Source organism: Oryctolagus cuniculus, chromosome X (genome assembly GCF_964237555.1).
Source record: "Oryctolagus cuniculus chromosome X, mOryCun1.1, whole genome shotgun sequence".
NCBI classification, from domain to species: domain Eukaryota; kingdom Metazoa; phylum Chordata; class Mammalia; order Lagomorpha; family Leporidae; genus Oryctolagus; species Oryctolagus cuniculus.
In genome coordinates, this window is record NC_091453.1 from 130,929,009 (window position 1) to 130,943,579 (window position 14,571).

General features: G+C 37.2%; 2 protein-coding genes across 7 annotated transcripts in view; one reads left to right on the forward strand and one right to left on the reverse strand.

Annotated features, from left to right (window-relative positions):
• LOC138847567 (uncharacterized) overlaps positions 1–14,571 on the forward strand; it is a 668,340-nt gene that overhangs the window by 371,841 nt on the left and 281,928 nt on the right. The window lies entirely within an intron of this gene.
• The window catches only part of GABRA3 (gamma-aminobutyric acid type A receptor subunit alpha3), a 327,873-nt gene that overhangs the window by 222,065 nt on the left and 91,237 nt on the right, over positions 1–14,571 (reverse strand). For all 6 annotated transcript variants that reach the window (XR_011385360.1, XM_051833856.2, XM_051833857.2 and 3 more), the window contains exon 2: positions 2,498–2,663. Coding sequence is in view for 5 of the 6 variants with exons in the window: in XM_051833856.2 (XP_051689816.1) it covers positions 2,498–2,663 (166 nt within the window). In the remaining variant the exon portion in view is untranslated. The remainder of the gene's footprint in view (positions 1–2,497; positions 2,664–14,571) is intronic.

The following is a 14,571-nucleotide window of genomic DNA, read 5'->3' on the forward strand; positions in this document are numbered from 1 at the left end:
AATCCTCCGCCTTGCGGCGCCTGCACACCGGGTTCTAGTCCCGGTCGGGGTGCCGGATTCTTTCCCGGTTGCCCCTCTTCCAGGCCAGCTCTCTGCTGTGGCCAGGGAGTGCAGTGGAGGATGGTCCAAGTGCTTGGGCCCTGCACCCCATGGGAGACCAGGAGAAGTACCTGGCTCCTGCCATCGGATCAGCGCGGTGCACCAGCCGCAGCGGGCCAGCTGTGGCGGCCATTGGAGGGTGAACCAATGGCAAAGGAAGACCTTTCTCTCTGTCTCTCTCTCTCACTGTCCACTCTGCCTGTCAAAAAAAGAAAGAAAAAAGATGCATGTTTCCAACAATACGAGACAATGCCAAATGTAAAACAAACCAAAAAGGCACTATAAAGAAACAAAATGTCCTGTGTAATATCAAAATAAATAAAGACTAAGAGATCGCTTCTAGAAATGATATTTCTCAGATGAGACAGAATTTTAAAAACCCAATACTGCTGAAAGAACAGATTTTGATACCAGGAGGACTAAGAAATAAAGCTAGTAAGATGAGAAGAAGCTAGAAGATTTTATAAGATCATGATAGATCTTATAAAATCATATTTAGGAGTTTGTACTTTAGTCTAAGGACTGTGGGAAGACATTAAAGGGCTCTAAATAAGACATTCATGTCTCAACATGTATTTAGAAGTAACACTGGCTACAGTGTTAGTGGCGGTTAGTTTGCATGGGAACAAGATTATAGGACGAGCAATTAGAGGCTCATGCAGTAATCCAAGTGGGAGATAACACTATTAAATGAGGGAGTTAACAGGAAAATTGTGGGAATAGTAGACTAATCCAAGGGACATGAGCGGTAGACATGATAAAGTTTGGTGATTCATTCAATCTGGAGAGTGAAGGGTACAATTTTGCAAAAACGATTCCAAATTTCTGGTTAGATCAATTGAGTGGATGGTTGTGCCTTTGACTTAAACAGAGAAAAATGGGGAAAACATGTTTTGTTTGTGGTATTGTGTTTGATCTTTAGGATAGAAGTGGGAGATGGATATGATAAGACTTTATGGATACTCTTAGTTTAAGGAATGTATGAAATGTTCAAATGGGCTTGTTCAATAGACAATTGGATATAGACATCCTATCCTCAAAAGAAGTTACTGGCATTTGCATGAGGTAACACTGTCATAGGTATTGATTAAATCATTCAGAGGGTCTATATGTTATGAAGAATGTCCAGGATAAAACAAATAAAACTACTACTACCTGAAGAACAATAAAGTAAGACTAGGAAAGATATTTATATAACCAATTTCTTTATTTCATGCGTCACTTCTAGAACAAAATCTAATCACCAGGAAAATGTGGTGTCTCTGAAGTCAAAGGTAGAATTATTCTTAAACCATATATTTATATATTATGTATTTATATATACATATATTTTATTTCATAGTAAAAAAGTTTTAAAGAGAGAGATCAACCACATTGGATGCTATTAAAGAATAAATGAGGAATAAAAGGACAGAAGTCTTGAGTTTAGCAACTAAGCCAACATTGTACATCTATGTTCCAGAAGTTGCATTAGAGTCACTAGATTGGAAGCCAGACAGCAGTGGGTGCAGTAATTGGTGAGAGGTAAACAGAGACAACAGAGCATATCAATCCTTTAAGAAGTATGACTTTAAAAAAATAGAAGAATGGGTTGGGGTCAGTGTTGTGGCACAGCAGATTAAGCTGCTGCTTGCAATGTCAACATCCCATATCAGAGTGATGGTTTGAATACCTGCTGCTCCACTTTCAATTCAGCTTCTTACTAATGTACCTGCAAAGGCAACAGAAGATAACCCAAGTACTTGGGTGTCTGACACCCATGTAGGAAACCCAAATTATGTTTCTGGCACCTGGCTTTGACCTGACCCAGACCTGACTCTTGCAACCATTTGGGGAGTGAACCAGCAGAAGAAAGATTCGCATTCTCATTCTCTCTCTCTCTCTCTCTCTCTTTCTCTCTCTCTCTCTCTCTCTCTCTCGTCCCACTCTGCCTCTCTCCCTCTCTCGCTCTTTCCCTCTCCCCTCTCCCCCTTTCCTCCTCCTTCCTTCCTTCCTTCCCTCCCTCCCTCTACTCACATTGTTATTTCAAATAAATATATATTTTAAATCAAGAAGTATGATCTACATCAAAGCAGGATTGGGAGGTAAGAGTTTCAAATTTAACATGAGAGACTCTTGATCATGTTTACATACAAATGTGCTAGATTCAGTAAAGGTTGCATAGTAAGATCTAAGAGAAAAGAGATAAAGTTTAGAGCAAAAGGATGGAGAGAACTGTTTTTAAGATATCTCATGAAGATTCCAGCATGGAGTAGGGCGTTGCCCAAGAAGACCTTTGTGATTTATTTCAACCTGAAGAGTCTGGGTTGCTATGTTTGAAAAAGGTTACAAGTTTTGTATTGGTCTGAGGTAAACATTTATCATTGTCATTTTTGTTTTAAGAATTAAGGGTTCTTACCCGCCAATATCCTGCTTTACAAAGTCCCCAGGTTCTTGTCGTCTTGATTCTCCTTGACCAGTGGTTCCAGGGAAAATATTAATCAGGAAAAGAAGCCCAAGTCTGATCATGTAGAAATAACTCAGCTCTGTGACCATCATCTTCTTGGACATCAACTCGAACAAACCTGTAAGATCCAGTTCAGGGAAAGTGGGAAAGGGAAAAAGGTAGAAAAAGGCAGGGAGGAGGAAGAGTAAAAATAATATTTTATTTAACCCCAATAGAACCATTTAACTTCTCTAGTATCTGGTTACTCAATGCTTGACAGTCCTTTTCCCAACATAGCAATTCCACCAAAATTCATTCCCAACATACGACTCTCCTGAACATATCAGAGCCTATCCAATAAAGGGTGCATAAGGTAGTACAATGAGTTCTAGACAAGTAATCAGGAGTATTAGGTTACAGTTCCATCTCTGTCTTTGTCTTCCCATATGACTGAGGCATGGAATACCCCTCAGTCTCAGTTACCTCCTTATAACACAAGAACTTAAAAATAGTCCTTCAGGCCTTCATTTTCTCTCTCCTCAGCCCCCTGTTTGCTTTCTACTGCCACAAGGAACTTGGCCACTGTTAACAGTGGAATATTGTGGAAAATCCTAGTATATTAAGACTTGGAGTCTCCTTTTAGCATTTTTGGGATTGGGTCTCATGTTGAAAAAGATAAGAAATTTTCCAAGAAATCAAAGCACCTGAAGTAGAAAGATTGTTTCTTCAGAATCATGTTGAGAAAATGCTGAATGATAGGACACCATGTCTCTTGAATAAGCATGTACTGTTTCTTGGGGCTGATATTGTGGCACAGTATTAAGCCACTACCACTGACACTGGCATTCCATGTCAAAGTACTGGTTCAAGTCCTGACTGCTCTGCTTCCAATCTTGCTTCCTGCTAATATACACTCTGGGAAAGCAGCAGATGATGGCTCAAGCACTTGTGCCCTTGCCACCCACATTGGAGACCTGGATGGAGTTCCATGCTCCTGGCTTTAGCCTGGCCCAGTCCCAGCTGTTGTGGCCATTTGGAGAGTGAACTAGCAGATATGTTTGTCTCTGCCTCTCCCTGTCTATCTGCAACTCTGGCCTTCAAATAAATAAATAAATCTTAAAAATGTAATATTTCTTCACAAAGAAATAGTTGAGGGCAAAGCCAGATCCTTTATATACAGACCACAACATAACTAAATAATCCAAGACTTACTTCCTGACATAGAGGTCCTTAAGGAATAAACAAATGCATTGATGAACGAATTAGTGATTTAGAGTTGCCCATATGTAGGGTTGTTTTACGAACTCTGGACAAGTAGAGGTAAACTCAAAACATGGGGTTAAGTAACCAGCCAACAAAGTGACACTTACTATCCTTGAACTATGTGTCTTCTTTGACTCTGAGACACAGACTTCTTGACTGACACCTAACTCTGATCAAACACCTTATTATTTTTCAGTCATACAGGTGGATTAATATTCATAGGGAATGGAATGATACTAAACTTTTTTTATTAAAGGAAAATATATACAAGAAACCAAAATGCAAAACATGTTGGGGAGCTATTCTGGTTAATGGGAAGATTAAGAACAGAGTTCTTCTGAGTTCATCCTACCTCCAAAAAAGCAGCTACTGAATGCTATACTAGGCTGGGTCTTCATTAATCTGATATAAGCACATGAAAAAAACTATGATTCTAGAGAAGGTAGACGTCTGATATGATTAAATATCTACACTAGAGATAGACATATGAAATATATGTCATCATATGAAAATAGTATATATGTTTATTATATAGTATCTGTATATTAAGGTAATTTGGAAAAATTGTTAAAAGGTTAAGAACTGTTAAATCATAAAATTAAAAATTAGTTAATTAAAAATAATATTATGTGAAACTGCTAATATTTGACATTTTTATTTCACATAAACAATAAATTTTCATTGTCTACCTAATGCTCAAATATATGTTGTGACATTCATGGTTCATAATCTGTGCAAGAGCTGACAGATCTTTTAGAGTAATGGACAGGAACACAAAAGTTCAGAAAGCCATAGCATATGAGTACTAAGCTATGGTGCATGAAAAGATCCATGTTACAGGTAGATGACATGCTCAAGTAGCCACATTGCTTTAAAAGACCCTAATGACATATGATCACATGACAAGGGTTAATGCTCAAATATTCATGATGCATGAATTGAAAACTTCTCGATAGCAACAGAGAGATGTGGTACAAACGAACTCCAGATTATAGAAATAATCTATGGGATATAAGACCTAACCAAAGTAAATGATTAGAAAACATAAGCTTATGGGTAACAATCCTGAATATAGGAAGAAGACATGCTATAGAAATAAAGAGATAGATAGTGCAAATCTAATGATGTTATTCTAGCACATATCTTTGGGTTATGTTCAGATTACAGGGAAAAAAAAGAAAAACATCACACTAAAATAGATGGCGATGACCCAGAAGTAAATTTCCATTATTTGGAAGGAGACCACTATGACATATAGTGTGATGCCGAATAAGTCATCAGTGTTACATGAAACCATAACTAATGCACATGTCCAAATATCCATTATACATAAGAATATAGCCATCATATATGACATAGAAGACACTGGTCATAACAGGTACCTTCTAAAAATCAAAACATTTTGTTAATTAACAATTATTATGATACATGAGTAGGCATGTATGGCATGAAACCATTTGACCACGGTATATGTCCAAAAGAGTCATAGCACATGAGTCTAAAAGAGAAAATGGTCTTTGTACACAATCCATTAAGACATGATCTATGATTAAAAGCTGTTGTTGGCTTGTTGCACAACAACATTAATACAATTAACATTACTGAACTTCATACTTAAAATGGTTAACATGGTATATTTTATGTTATGTGGGGTTTTGCCACAATTAGAAAATTTATATTTAAGAAATGTGGCTAGAACAGGTAATCTTAGTTAGTTAGCAACTAGGCACAGAATAAGACCAAAACATGATATACAGGAGCAGAAAACATGGCACATTCACAGATATTAGCAATGATTGTACATCCATGGTATAACCAGTCAAAATATCAAGGACATTCTCAGTTCTAGAAAAAAAAACAGCGCTAAAATTCATATGGAGACACAAGAGACCCCAAATAGCAAAATCAATCTTAAACACCAACAACAAAGCCGGAGACATCACAATACCAGATTTCAAGACATATTATATGGCAGTTATAATCAAAAAAGCCTGGTACTGGTACAAAAATAGGCATGCAGATCAATGGAACATAATATAAACCTCAAAAATTAATCCACACATCTACAACCAACTAATCATCGACAAACAAGCTAAAATCAATTCCTTGAGCAAGGACAGTTCTTCAACAAATGGTTCTGGGGAAACTGATATCCTCATGCATAGGTATGAAACTAGACCCCTACCTTACACCTTACACAAAAATCCACTCAAAATGGATGAAAGATCTAAATCTATGACCTGATACCATCAAATTATTGGAGGAAAACATCAGAGAAATTTGGCAAGACATTGGCATAGGCAAAGACTTCTTGGAAAAGATCCTAGAAGAACAGGCATTAAAAGCAAAAACAGACAAATGAGATTACATCAAGCTAAGAAGCTTCTACACAGAAAAGCAAACACTAAACAAAGTGAAGAGGCAATTGACACATGGGAGAAAATATTTTCAAACTAGGAATCTGATAAAGAAATAATATCCAGATATATAAGGAGCTCAAGAAACTCAACAACAACAAAACAAAGAATCCAGTTAAGAAATGGAAAAAGGACATGAACAGGCATTTTTTTCAAAGAATGAAACTCAAGTGGCCAAAACACACATGAAAAGGTGCTCAGTATCACTAGCCATCGGGAAATGCAAATCAAAACCACAATGAGGTTTCACCTTACCCCAGTTAGAATGGCTATCATCCAAAAATCAAGAAACAAAACATGCTGGCAAGGATGTGGGGAAAAAGGTATCCTAATACACTGTTGGTAGGAATGTAAACAAGTACAACCACTATGGAAGAATATATGGAGAGGTCTCAGAAATCTGAAAATAAATCTCCCATATGACCCAGGAATCTCACTCCTGAGAATTTACCAAAATGAAATGAAATCAGCATACAAAAGAGTTATCTGTACCTCCATGTTTATTTCAGCTCAATTCAAAATAGCTAAGAAATGGAATCAACCCACATGTCCATCAGCTGATGACTGGAAAAAGAAAATGTGGTATAAACAACATGGACTACCATAAAAAGAATGAAATCCTGTCTTTGCAACAAAATGGATGCAGATGGAGATCATTATGTTTAGTGAAATAAATATTATATGTTTTCTCTTATATGTGGCAATTCATATAGAATACAAAAAAGTATAGGAATGAAATGGACATCATATGATATGATTGTTGTTTTCAGCCTTGTTTATACTCCTGTGGAGCTGTTGTCTTTCTATTTTTTACTTGTTGAATATTGTGGTTAGTGGTGGATTAAGCCTGTGATTAAAGAGTTAATTGAAAGCATGTTTTTGCAAAAAATTAAAGAAAAAAAAAGAAATGAAGAAAGGAGGTTGTTCGAGGGAGGTATAGGAGGAGGAAGGGAAGTAGCTTATCTTCTTAGAATTGTACCAATGAAATACATGAAAACTGTTATCTTTATATTAAGAGAAATGTTTAAAGTACTACAAAATTGGAAACAACGATAAAAAATGTGGACAAGGACTTTAAAAGAATAGACACTTGGGGCTGGTACTGTGGCATGGTAGGTTAAGCCTCCACCTGCAGTGCTGGCATCCCATATGGGCACAGGTTCGAGTCCCAGCTGCTCCACTTCTGATCTAGCTCCCCGCTAATGGTCTGGGAAATCAGTGGGAGATGGTCCAAATGCTTGGACCCCTACATTGAAGTGGAAGATTGAAAGAAGCTCCTGGCTTCTGGCTTTGGATCAGCTCAGCTCCAGCTGTTACAGCCATTTGGAGAGTGAAGCAACGGATAAAAGACCTCTCTCTGTCTCTCCCTCTCTTTTTAACTCTGCCTCTCAAATAAATAAATAAATAATAATAATAATAAAGGACACTCAAAATACTTATTTTTGAAAGAAATTATTTGTTTACTTATTTATTTATTTGAAAGAGAAAGAGAGAGAGAGAGGGAGAGAGATAGCTTCCATTCACCAGTTCACTTCCCAAATGCCTACAAAAGCCAGAGCTGGGCCAGGCTAAAGCCTGGAACCAAGAATTCCATTTGTTCTCCCATATAGTACTTGATCCATTACCCTCTGTTTTCCAAGGTACCTTAGCAAAAGGCTGAATTATAAGTAAAGTATCTGGGACTGGGACTCAAACCAGCATTCTGATATGGGATGCTGGATTACAAACAGCAGCTTAATCTGCTGCACCATAACATCAGCCCCTCAAAATACTTATGACAAACTTGATGATTTTTTCAAGTAACCATAGTGCATAAATGAAACAAAATATGACAATGAAACAAAGAGCCTGGAAGCATGGTAAGGTATCTATATAGCTTGAGAAAACTATGATAGATGTTTAGAGAACCACAATGTATGTGAAGAGGTATTTGGTATATTCATTATTAGCCATGATGTATGGACACACAATATGTGTATAGGACAACCATGATACGAGAATTAAGTGGCACGGTTTAAGAACAGATAACCATGCTTTGGGACTAAACTGCCATGGTGTAGGAACAGAAGATCATAGTCCATGAGTAGGCAGACACGGTAAAAAAAATTTTCACTGAGCTCGGAAGTAAGATATTTATGTGAGTCACCATAATAAAGAATTGGATATTCTTGGGGTAATGGTTGTGATGAACAGTTATCCAGGAATATAACATGAGCACATTACGTATAGTGCACACATATGTAGCAAATAAGTTGAAAATTAAAGGAAATTAAGATCACATAATGGCATTTACTATGATGCATGAACAAAAAGTAAAACCTGATACTGTTTTTTAAATTAGTATGAAAAAGTCATGCTATATTGCAAAAGTAGACAACCATGTTCATGTAAGTATGAACTTATATGTATGTTTATATAAGTAGTGTGCATGGAAAAGCACCAACATCCTATGAATTTAGCTGATGCCTGTGGTAGAAGCAGGCTAGCTATGCATCAGGATAAAATCTTTATATATGTATATATGATCATAATGTTAAAATAGATTATCCATGATACGTGAACACATAATGATGTCACATGCTTGGGTCACTATATGTGATTGCATAGCCAAATTATCAAATTGTCATGCAACCAATTCACTCTTCTCAAGAGCTAAAGGAGGGTACAAGGAACAAAGAGGAGAATATCATTTATAAGCTTATGATTTACTAATTAATATCTCCATCCCAGATCTCCCTAGAAAGCCATATTTGAGCCTGGACCTAGAGCCACAGATATGGGTTACAGGAGACAACCCATATCTTAATCCATGGGTTAAACATAACATGTGTCAACCTGAGATTCATATTCACTTCAACATAGACACATGCAACTGGTCCTTCTGCAATCATTCCCATCTGAAGTTAAAGTAAATCCATTCCTCCATGTTCTTAGAGTAAAATCTCTGATGCCACTCTTTACTCTTCTTTGGCTCTGATATACCACATATGGTCTGTCAGTAAGTTCTATATACATTCTATTTAGAAGGAAATACATCCAGAATAAAGCCATTGGTCATCATCTCACTATTACAACTCCGGATCACCATCTCTTGTCAAGATCATTATAAAAGCCTCTTAACTGGTCTTGTTGCCTCTGCTGTTGCTTCTCTACAGTCTGTTCTCCATATAGTAGCCAGAAGAAACTTTAAAGGTGTTATATCAAATCATGTTTCTCCTATGCTTTAAACCCTCAATATCTTAAAAATGTTTTTAACAATAATTTTATATATTTACAGGGAGCTGAAATGACAACTAACCTGATTTTTTCTTCACACATTGAATATATGTATTGAATTCTCATATTATACCCCATAAATATGTCCAATTAAGTTTTTTGAAATTCCCATGTCTTCCCTTTCCAAAAGCCTATGATCTACAAGAACCTACATAATCTAATTCTCAAATAGTGCCCAAGCTCCACTTCTACTACCCTCTTCTCTCATGCATTCCACTTTAGTAACTGTGGCTTCTTTGCTACTCATTGAATATGTCAACTATTCTCTCACTTCAGATTTTTTGCACATGTACTTGCCTCTACTTGGAATGTTCTTCATCCAATTTTCAGATAGTTTGTTCCCTCAATCCCTCAGGTTTTTATTCAAGTATCAACTTCTCATAGAAGCCCTCCATGGAGACTGTATCTAAAATTTAAACTATTCAAATAAGCAGAACAAAATAATCCAATATTCCCGATGCTAGTACTATTCAATGATCCTTTGATTTGTCATGAGCTAGCCCTTTTCGCTATTCCTCTCATTTGTTAGGCATCTGTCTACTTATTCACAATTATCCTTTTTAAGGAAAATTCCATCCATTTTCAGCAAAAAGAAAATCAAGATTATCAGGAGAGACAAACAACTGATAGCAGATTCTAACAGTACATCCCCACGGATCTCTTCATCAGTTTCATGTATCCTGACTACAATGTGCCTTTCTCCCAGAAAGCAGCATCTGCATTTTTTGTCTAATGGTTGCTTCCAGATTGCTGAAGTTAGATTTTACCTGTGTACATTGGGAATTGGATGTGCCTGAGAATGAGTTCCCAGCAGGATTGACAAGTACAGAAGTATAATTACTGTGTCTCCCTGTCCCTAACTCACACAGTTTCCATGGTATTTTGCTTGATACACCACCTTTGCATGTCCTCCTTTGCTGTCTTGCCTCACTTACTACTATTCTACTGATTTTTCCTGAGATCACTTCTGAAGAAACTACTTCACATAAAACCTAACTCAGGATCTGCTTCTGTGGAACTCAATTTAAGACAACAGCCCTTGGAGCCAGTGCTGTTGCACAGTGGATTAAAGCCCTGGCCTGCAGTGCTGGCATCCCATATGGGTGTCAGTTCTAGTCCCGGCTGCTCCTCTTCCAATCCAGCTCTCTGCTATGGCCTGGGAAAGCACTAGAAGATGGCCCAAGTCCTTGGGCCCCTTCACCCACGTGGGAAATGCAGAAGAAACTCCTGGCTCCTGGCTTCGGATTGGCTCAGCTCCGTCCATTGTGGCCATCTGGGGAGTGAACCATCGGATGGAAGACCTCTCTTTCTGTCTCTACCACTCTCTATAACTCTGTCTTTCAAATAAATAAAATAAATCTTTATGATTAAAAAAAGACATCAGCCCTGTCCTGACCTACAGAATGAACTGACTTTTATATTTGTCTCTGCTTTTTCTTCCCTTCATTTCAGAAAATGAGGTTAACCGTCCCCCTATTTGGATAATTCCTCTACCTAAGCTCCTAGATACATGACACTTCTGAAGGTTTGTTCCTGATATCTTTTGTGGGTTTCTTTCTGTATGGATACTCATCTAGAAATTTGAGTGTAAATTTGAGTCTCCTAGTTCTGAATTAAAACAATTAAAATTAAATCTCCTTCAAATATCTCATTTAAAAAAGCATGCAGCCACAGAAAGCAGTGGGGAAAGGAAGGCTTGGTTGTCAAGGATATTGGAAAATAGGCAAAAATCCAACGTCTAAAATAAAACTTTATTATAAACATGGCTTTTGATGTTGGATTAAGATAAACATTCTTGGATTATGTAACTCATATTTCATCCTCTGAAACAGAATATATAGATCTGAATACTGTTAGGAACAAACAAAACACAAATATCATTTCTTAGCAACCTACAGTCTAAATTAGCCAAAAGCGTGGGTCACTCACTGATATAATGTAATTTTGTAGTATACTGTTCTTTGAGGTGTATTCAGATATAATTGCTCTTATTCTCCATCCCAACTATTAGCAGCAACTCATAAAATTCCCTGCTCTCAATAAACTACTACAGAATAAATAAAATGAAAATATAGAAATAAAAGATAAATGAAAGACACTGGGTTGTCCAGGTAAAATTAACACACTACTCAGTCTGCAATAGATTAAATCACAAAAATAAAGGGAAAACTCAAATATCGTAATTACTACAATTGAATAAATAAAAATTGAAATTAATTCTCTAAATAACACATAATACTAATTCTTCTAAGCACAATCCCAAGAATAACTAAGAAAACTAACCTAGAAAGCAAAACTTTATTTTGAGGGGTAATGAACCTGAGGCTATACAGGTGGATACAGGTGGATATATTAACAAATCGCCATTATTTGGGCAGGTGTTTTGATGCAGCTGGTTAAGCCACCACTTAGGAGCCCACACCCCATATCAGAGTGCCTAGGTTTGAGTCCCACCTCCACTTGTGATCCAGCTTCCTGCTAATATACACCCGGGAGGTATCTGGTGATCACTCAAGTACTTGGATGTCTGTTATTTTCATGGGAGAACTAGATGGAGTTCTGGGCTCCTGGCTTTTTCCTGGCTCAGCCCCAGCTCTTGCAGGTGTTTGGGATCTAAAGCAAAAGATATCTCTCTCTCTCTCTCTCTCTCTCTCCCTCTCTCCCTCTCTCCCTCTCTCCCTCTCTTTCTCTGATTTCAATTAAATAAAAATAAATAAATAAATATTTAACATTGGCAGTCTCCAGTGCCTTTATGATTAAACAAGAAAGAGGGCAAGACAGCTGAAGAAAACAAAGTAAAATCAGTCATCCATGGAAATGTGAAAGAAAACAATACACAGTTACAAAATCAAGTTCAACCTCAAAGAGCAAATTGAGCATAAAAATAAATAAATAAATAAATAAATAAGTAATCACAAATAATTTTTCAGAGATATTGATAAGTACATAGACAAAGATAATCGATCCCAAGGAATCTAGGCACCATAGGAGAGTAACAACAATAGCCAAAAGCAAATCTAATATACTTCAAATATTGAATTTATCAGATATATGCAGATTATAAAAGATTTATGACTTTCATAAAAAAAACCTCCATAACCGAACATCTAGGGAGATTACTGACACCATAAACAAGAGTGTCAAATTGTTAAGTCAACAACAGGAGTCACTGTGTACTTACTTCTCATGTGGGATCTGTCCTTAATGTGTTGTCCAACGTGAAGTAATGCTATAACTAGTACTGAAACAGTATTTTACACTTTATGTTCTGTGTGGGTGCAAACTGATGAAATCTTTACTTAATATATACTAAATCGATCTTCTGTATATAAAGATAATTGAAAATGAATCTTGATGTGAATAGAATGGGAGAGGGAGCGGGAGACGGGAGGGGTGCGAGTGGGAGGGAAATTATGGGGGGGGGGAGCCATTGTAATCCATAAACTGTACTTTGGAAATTTATATTTACTAAATAAAAAAATAAAATTAAAAAAAAAAATCTCATAGGACCAGCACCGTGGCGCAGTAGGTTAATCCTCCTTCTGTGGTGCCGGCATGCCATATGGGCACAGGTTCTAGTCCTGACTGCTCCTCTTCCAATCCAGCTCTCTGCTGTGGCCTGGAAAGGCAGTGGAGGATGGCCCAAGTCCTTGGGCCCCTGCACCCACATGGGAGACCAGGAGGAGGGTCCTGGCACCTGGCTTCACATCGGCGCAGCTCGGGCCATTGTGGCTAATTGGGGAGTGAACCAGCGGAAGGAAGACATCTCTCTCTCTCTCTCTCTCTCTCTCTCTCTCTCTCTCCCCCCGCCTCTCCTTCTCTCTCTGTATAACTTTGACTTTCAAGTAAATAAACATTTTTAAAAAAGATTCATTTAAAAAATCTCACAGTATATTTACAAACATTTACTAGGTTATAAACAAAGCACAACAAATTTCAAATTATTGAAATATAGAAGAGTTTAGCCTTCCACATGTAATTAAGGTAGAAATTAGAAATTAAGTGATAATGATGAAATCTGTAAATGAATAGAGTTAAGAAATATACTTCTAAATAACTCATGGCAAAATAAAATATAAATACAAATTAGAACATATTTTAAATACACAATAACAAAATCATTATCAATGTTATGGCACACAGCTAACACTGTACTTAAGGAAAAATATGACACCTTAAACAAATAATTAAAAAAATAAAATTTATGAACTAAACATCTATCTCAAACAGAAAAAGAGGATTAAAATAATCTTGAGCCGGCGCCGTGGCTCAATAGGCTAATCCTCCACCTTGCGGCGCCGGCACACCGGGTTCTAGTCCCGGTTGGGGCGCCGGATTCTGTCCCGGTTGCCCCTCTTCCAGGCCAGCTCTCTGCTATGGCCAGGGAGTGCAGTGGAGGATGGCCCAGGTGCTTGGGCCCTGCACCCCATGGGAGACCAGGAAAAGCACCTGGCTCCTGGCTCCTGCCAGGATCAGCGCGGTGCGCCGGCTGCAGCGGCGGCCATTGGAGGGTGAACCAACGGCAAAGGAAGACCTTTCTCTCTGTCTCTCTCTCTCACTGTCCACTCTGCCTGTCAAAAAAAAAAAATAATAATAATCTTAAAGAGGCAGATGATAATAGAGAATAAAATTTTAAATACAAAACATAACAGTGTTTCTTAAGAAAGCCTAAAGTTAATTTATTAAAATTCCTAACATTAGATTTTGAAAGGATAGCTGAACAACTTTACAGTAATTCATGCGAATATTTATATTGATGAAATAAAAAATTTCCAAAATTCAATAATTTACTAAAGCTGAATCAAGAAGAAATGAAAGAAAATGAATAGTCCTCTATGTAGTAAAGAAATTGATAGTAGTAAACAAAATCAGTCCACTAGGAAAACCAAGAATCAAATGGCTTTCCTACTGAGTTTTGCTGAACATTCAGGGAAAAAAATTATACACAAATTAATCTCCAAAATAATAAAAAAAAACTTAATTTATGATGCTAAGTTGTCATAAACTTAACACCAAAACATGACAATGACATCAAGAAAAGAAAATTATGGTAAAAATCCAGGATAAATTTAGCAAATCACATTCAACACC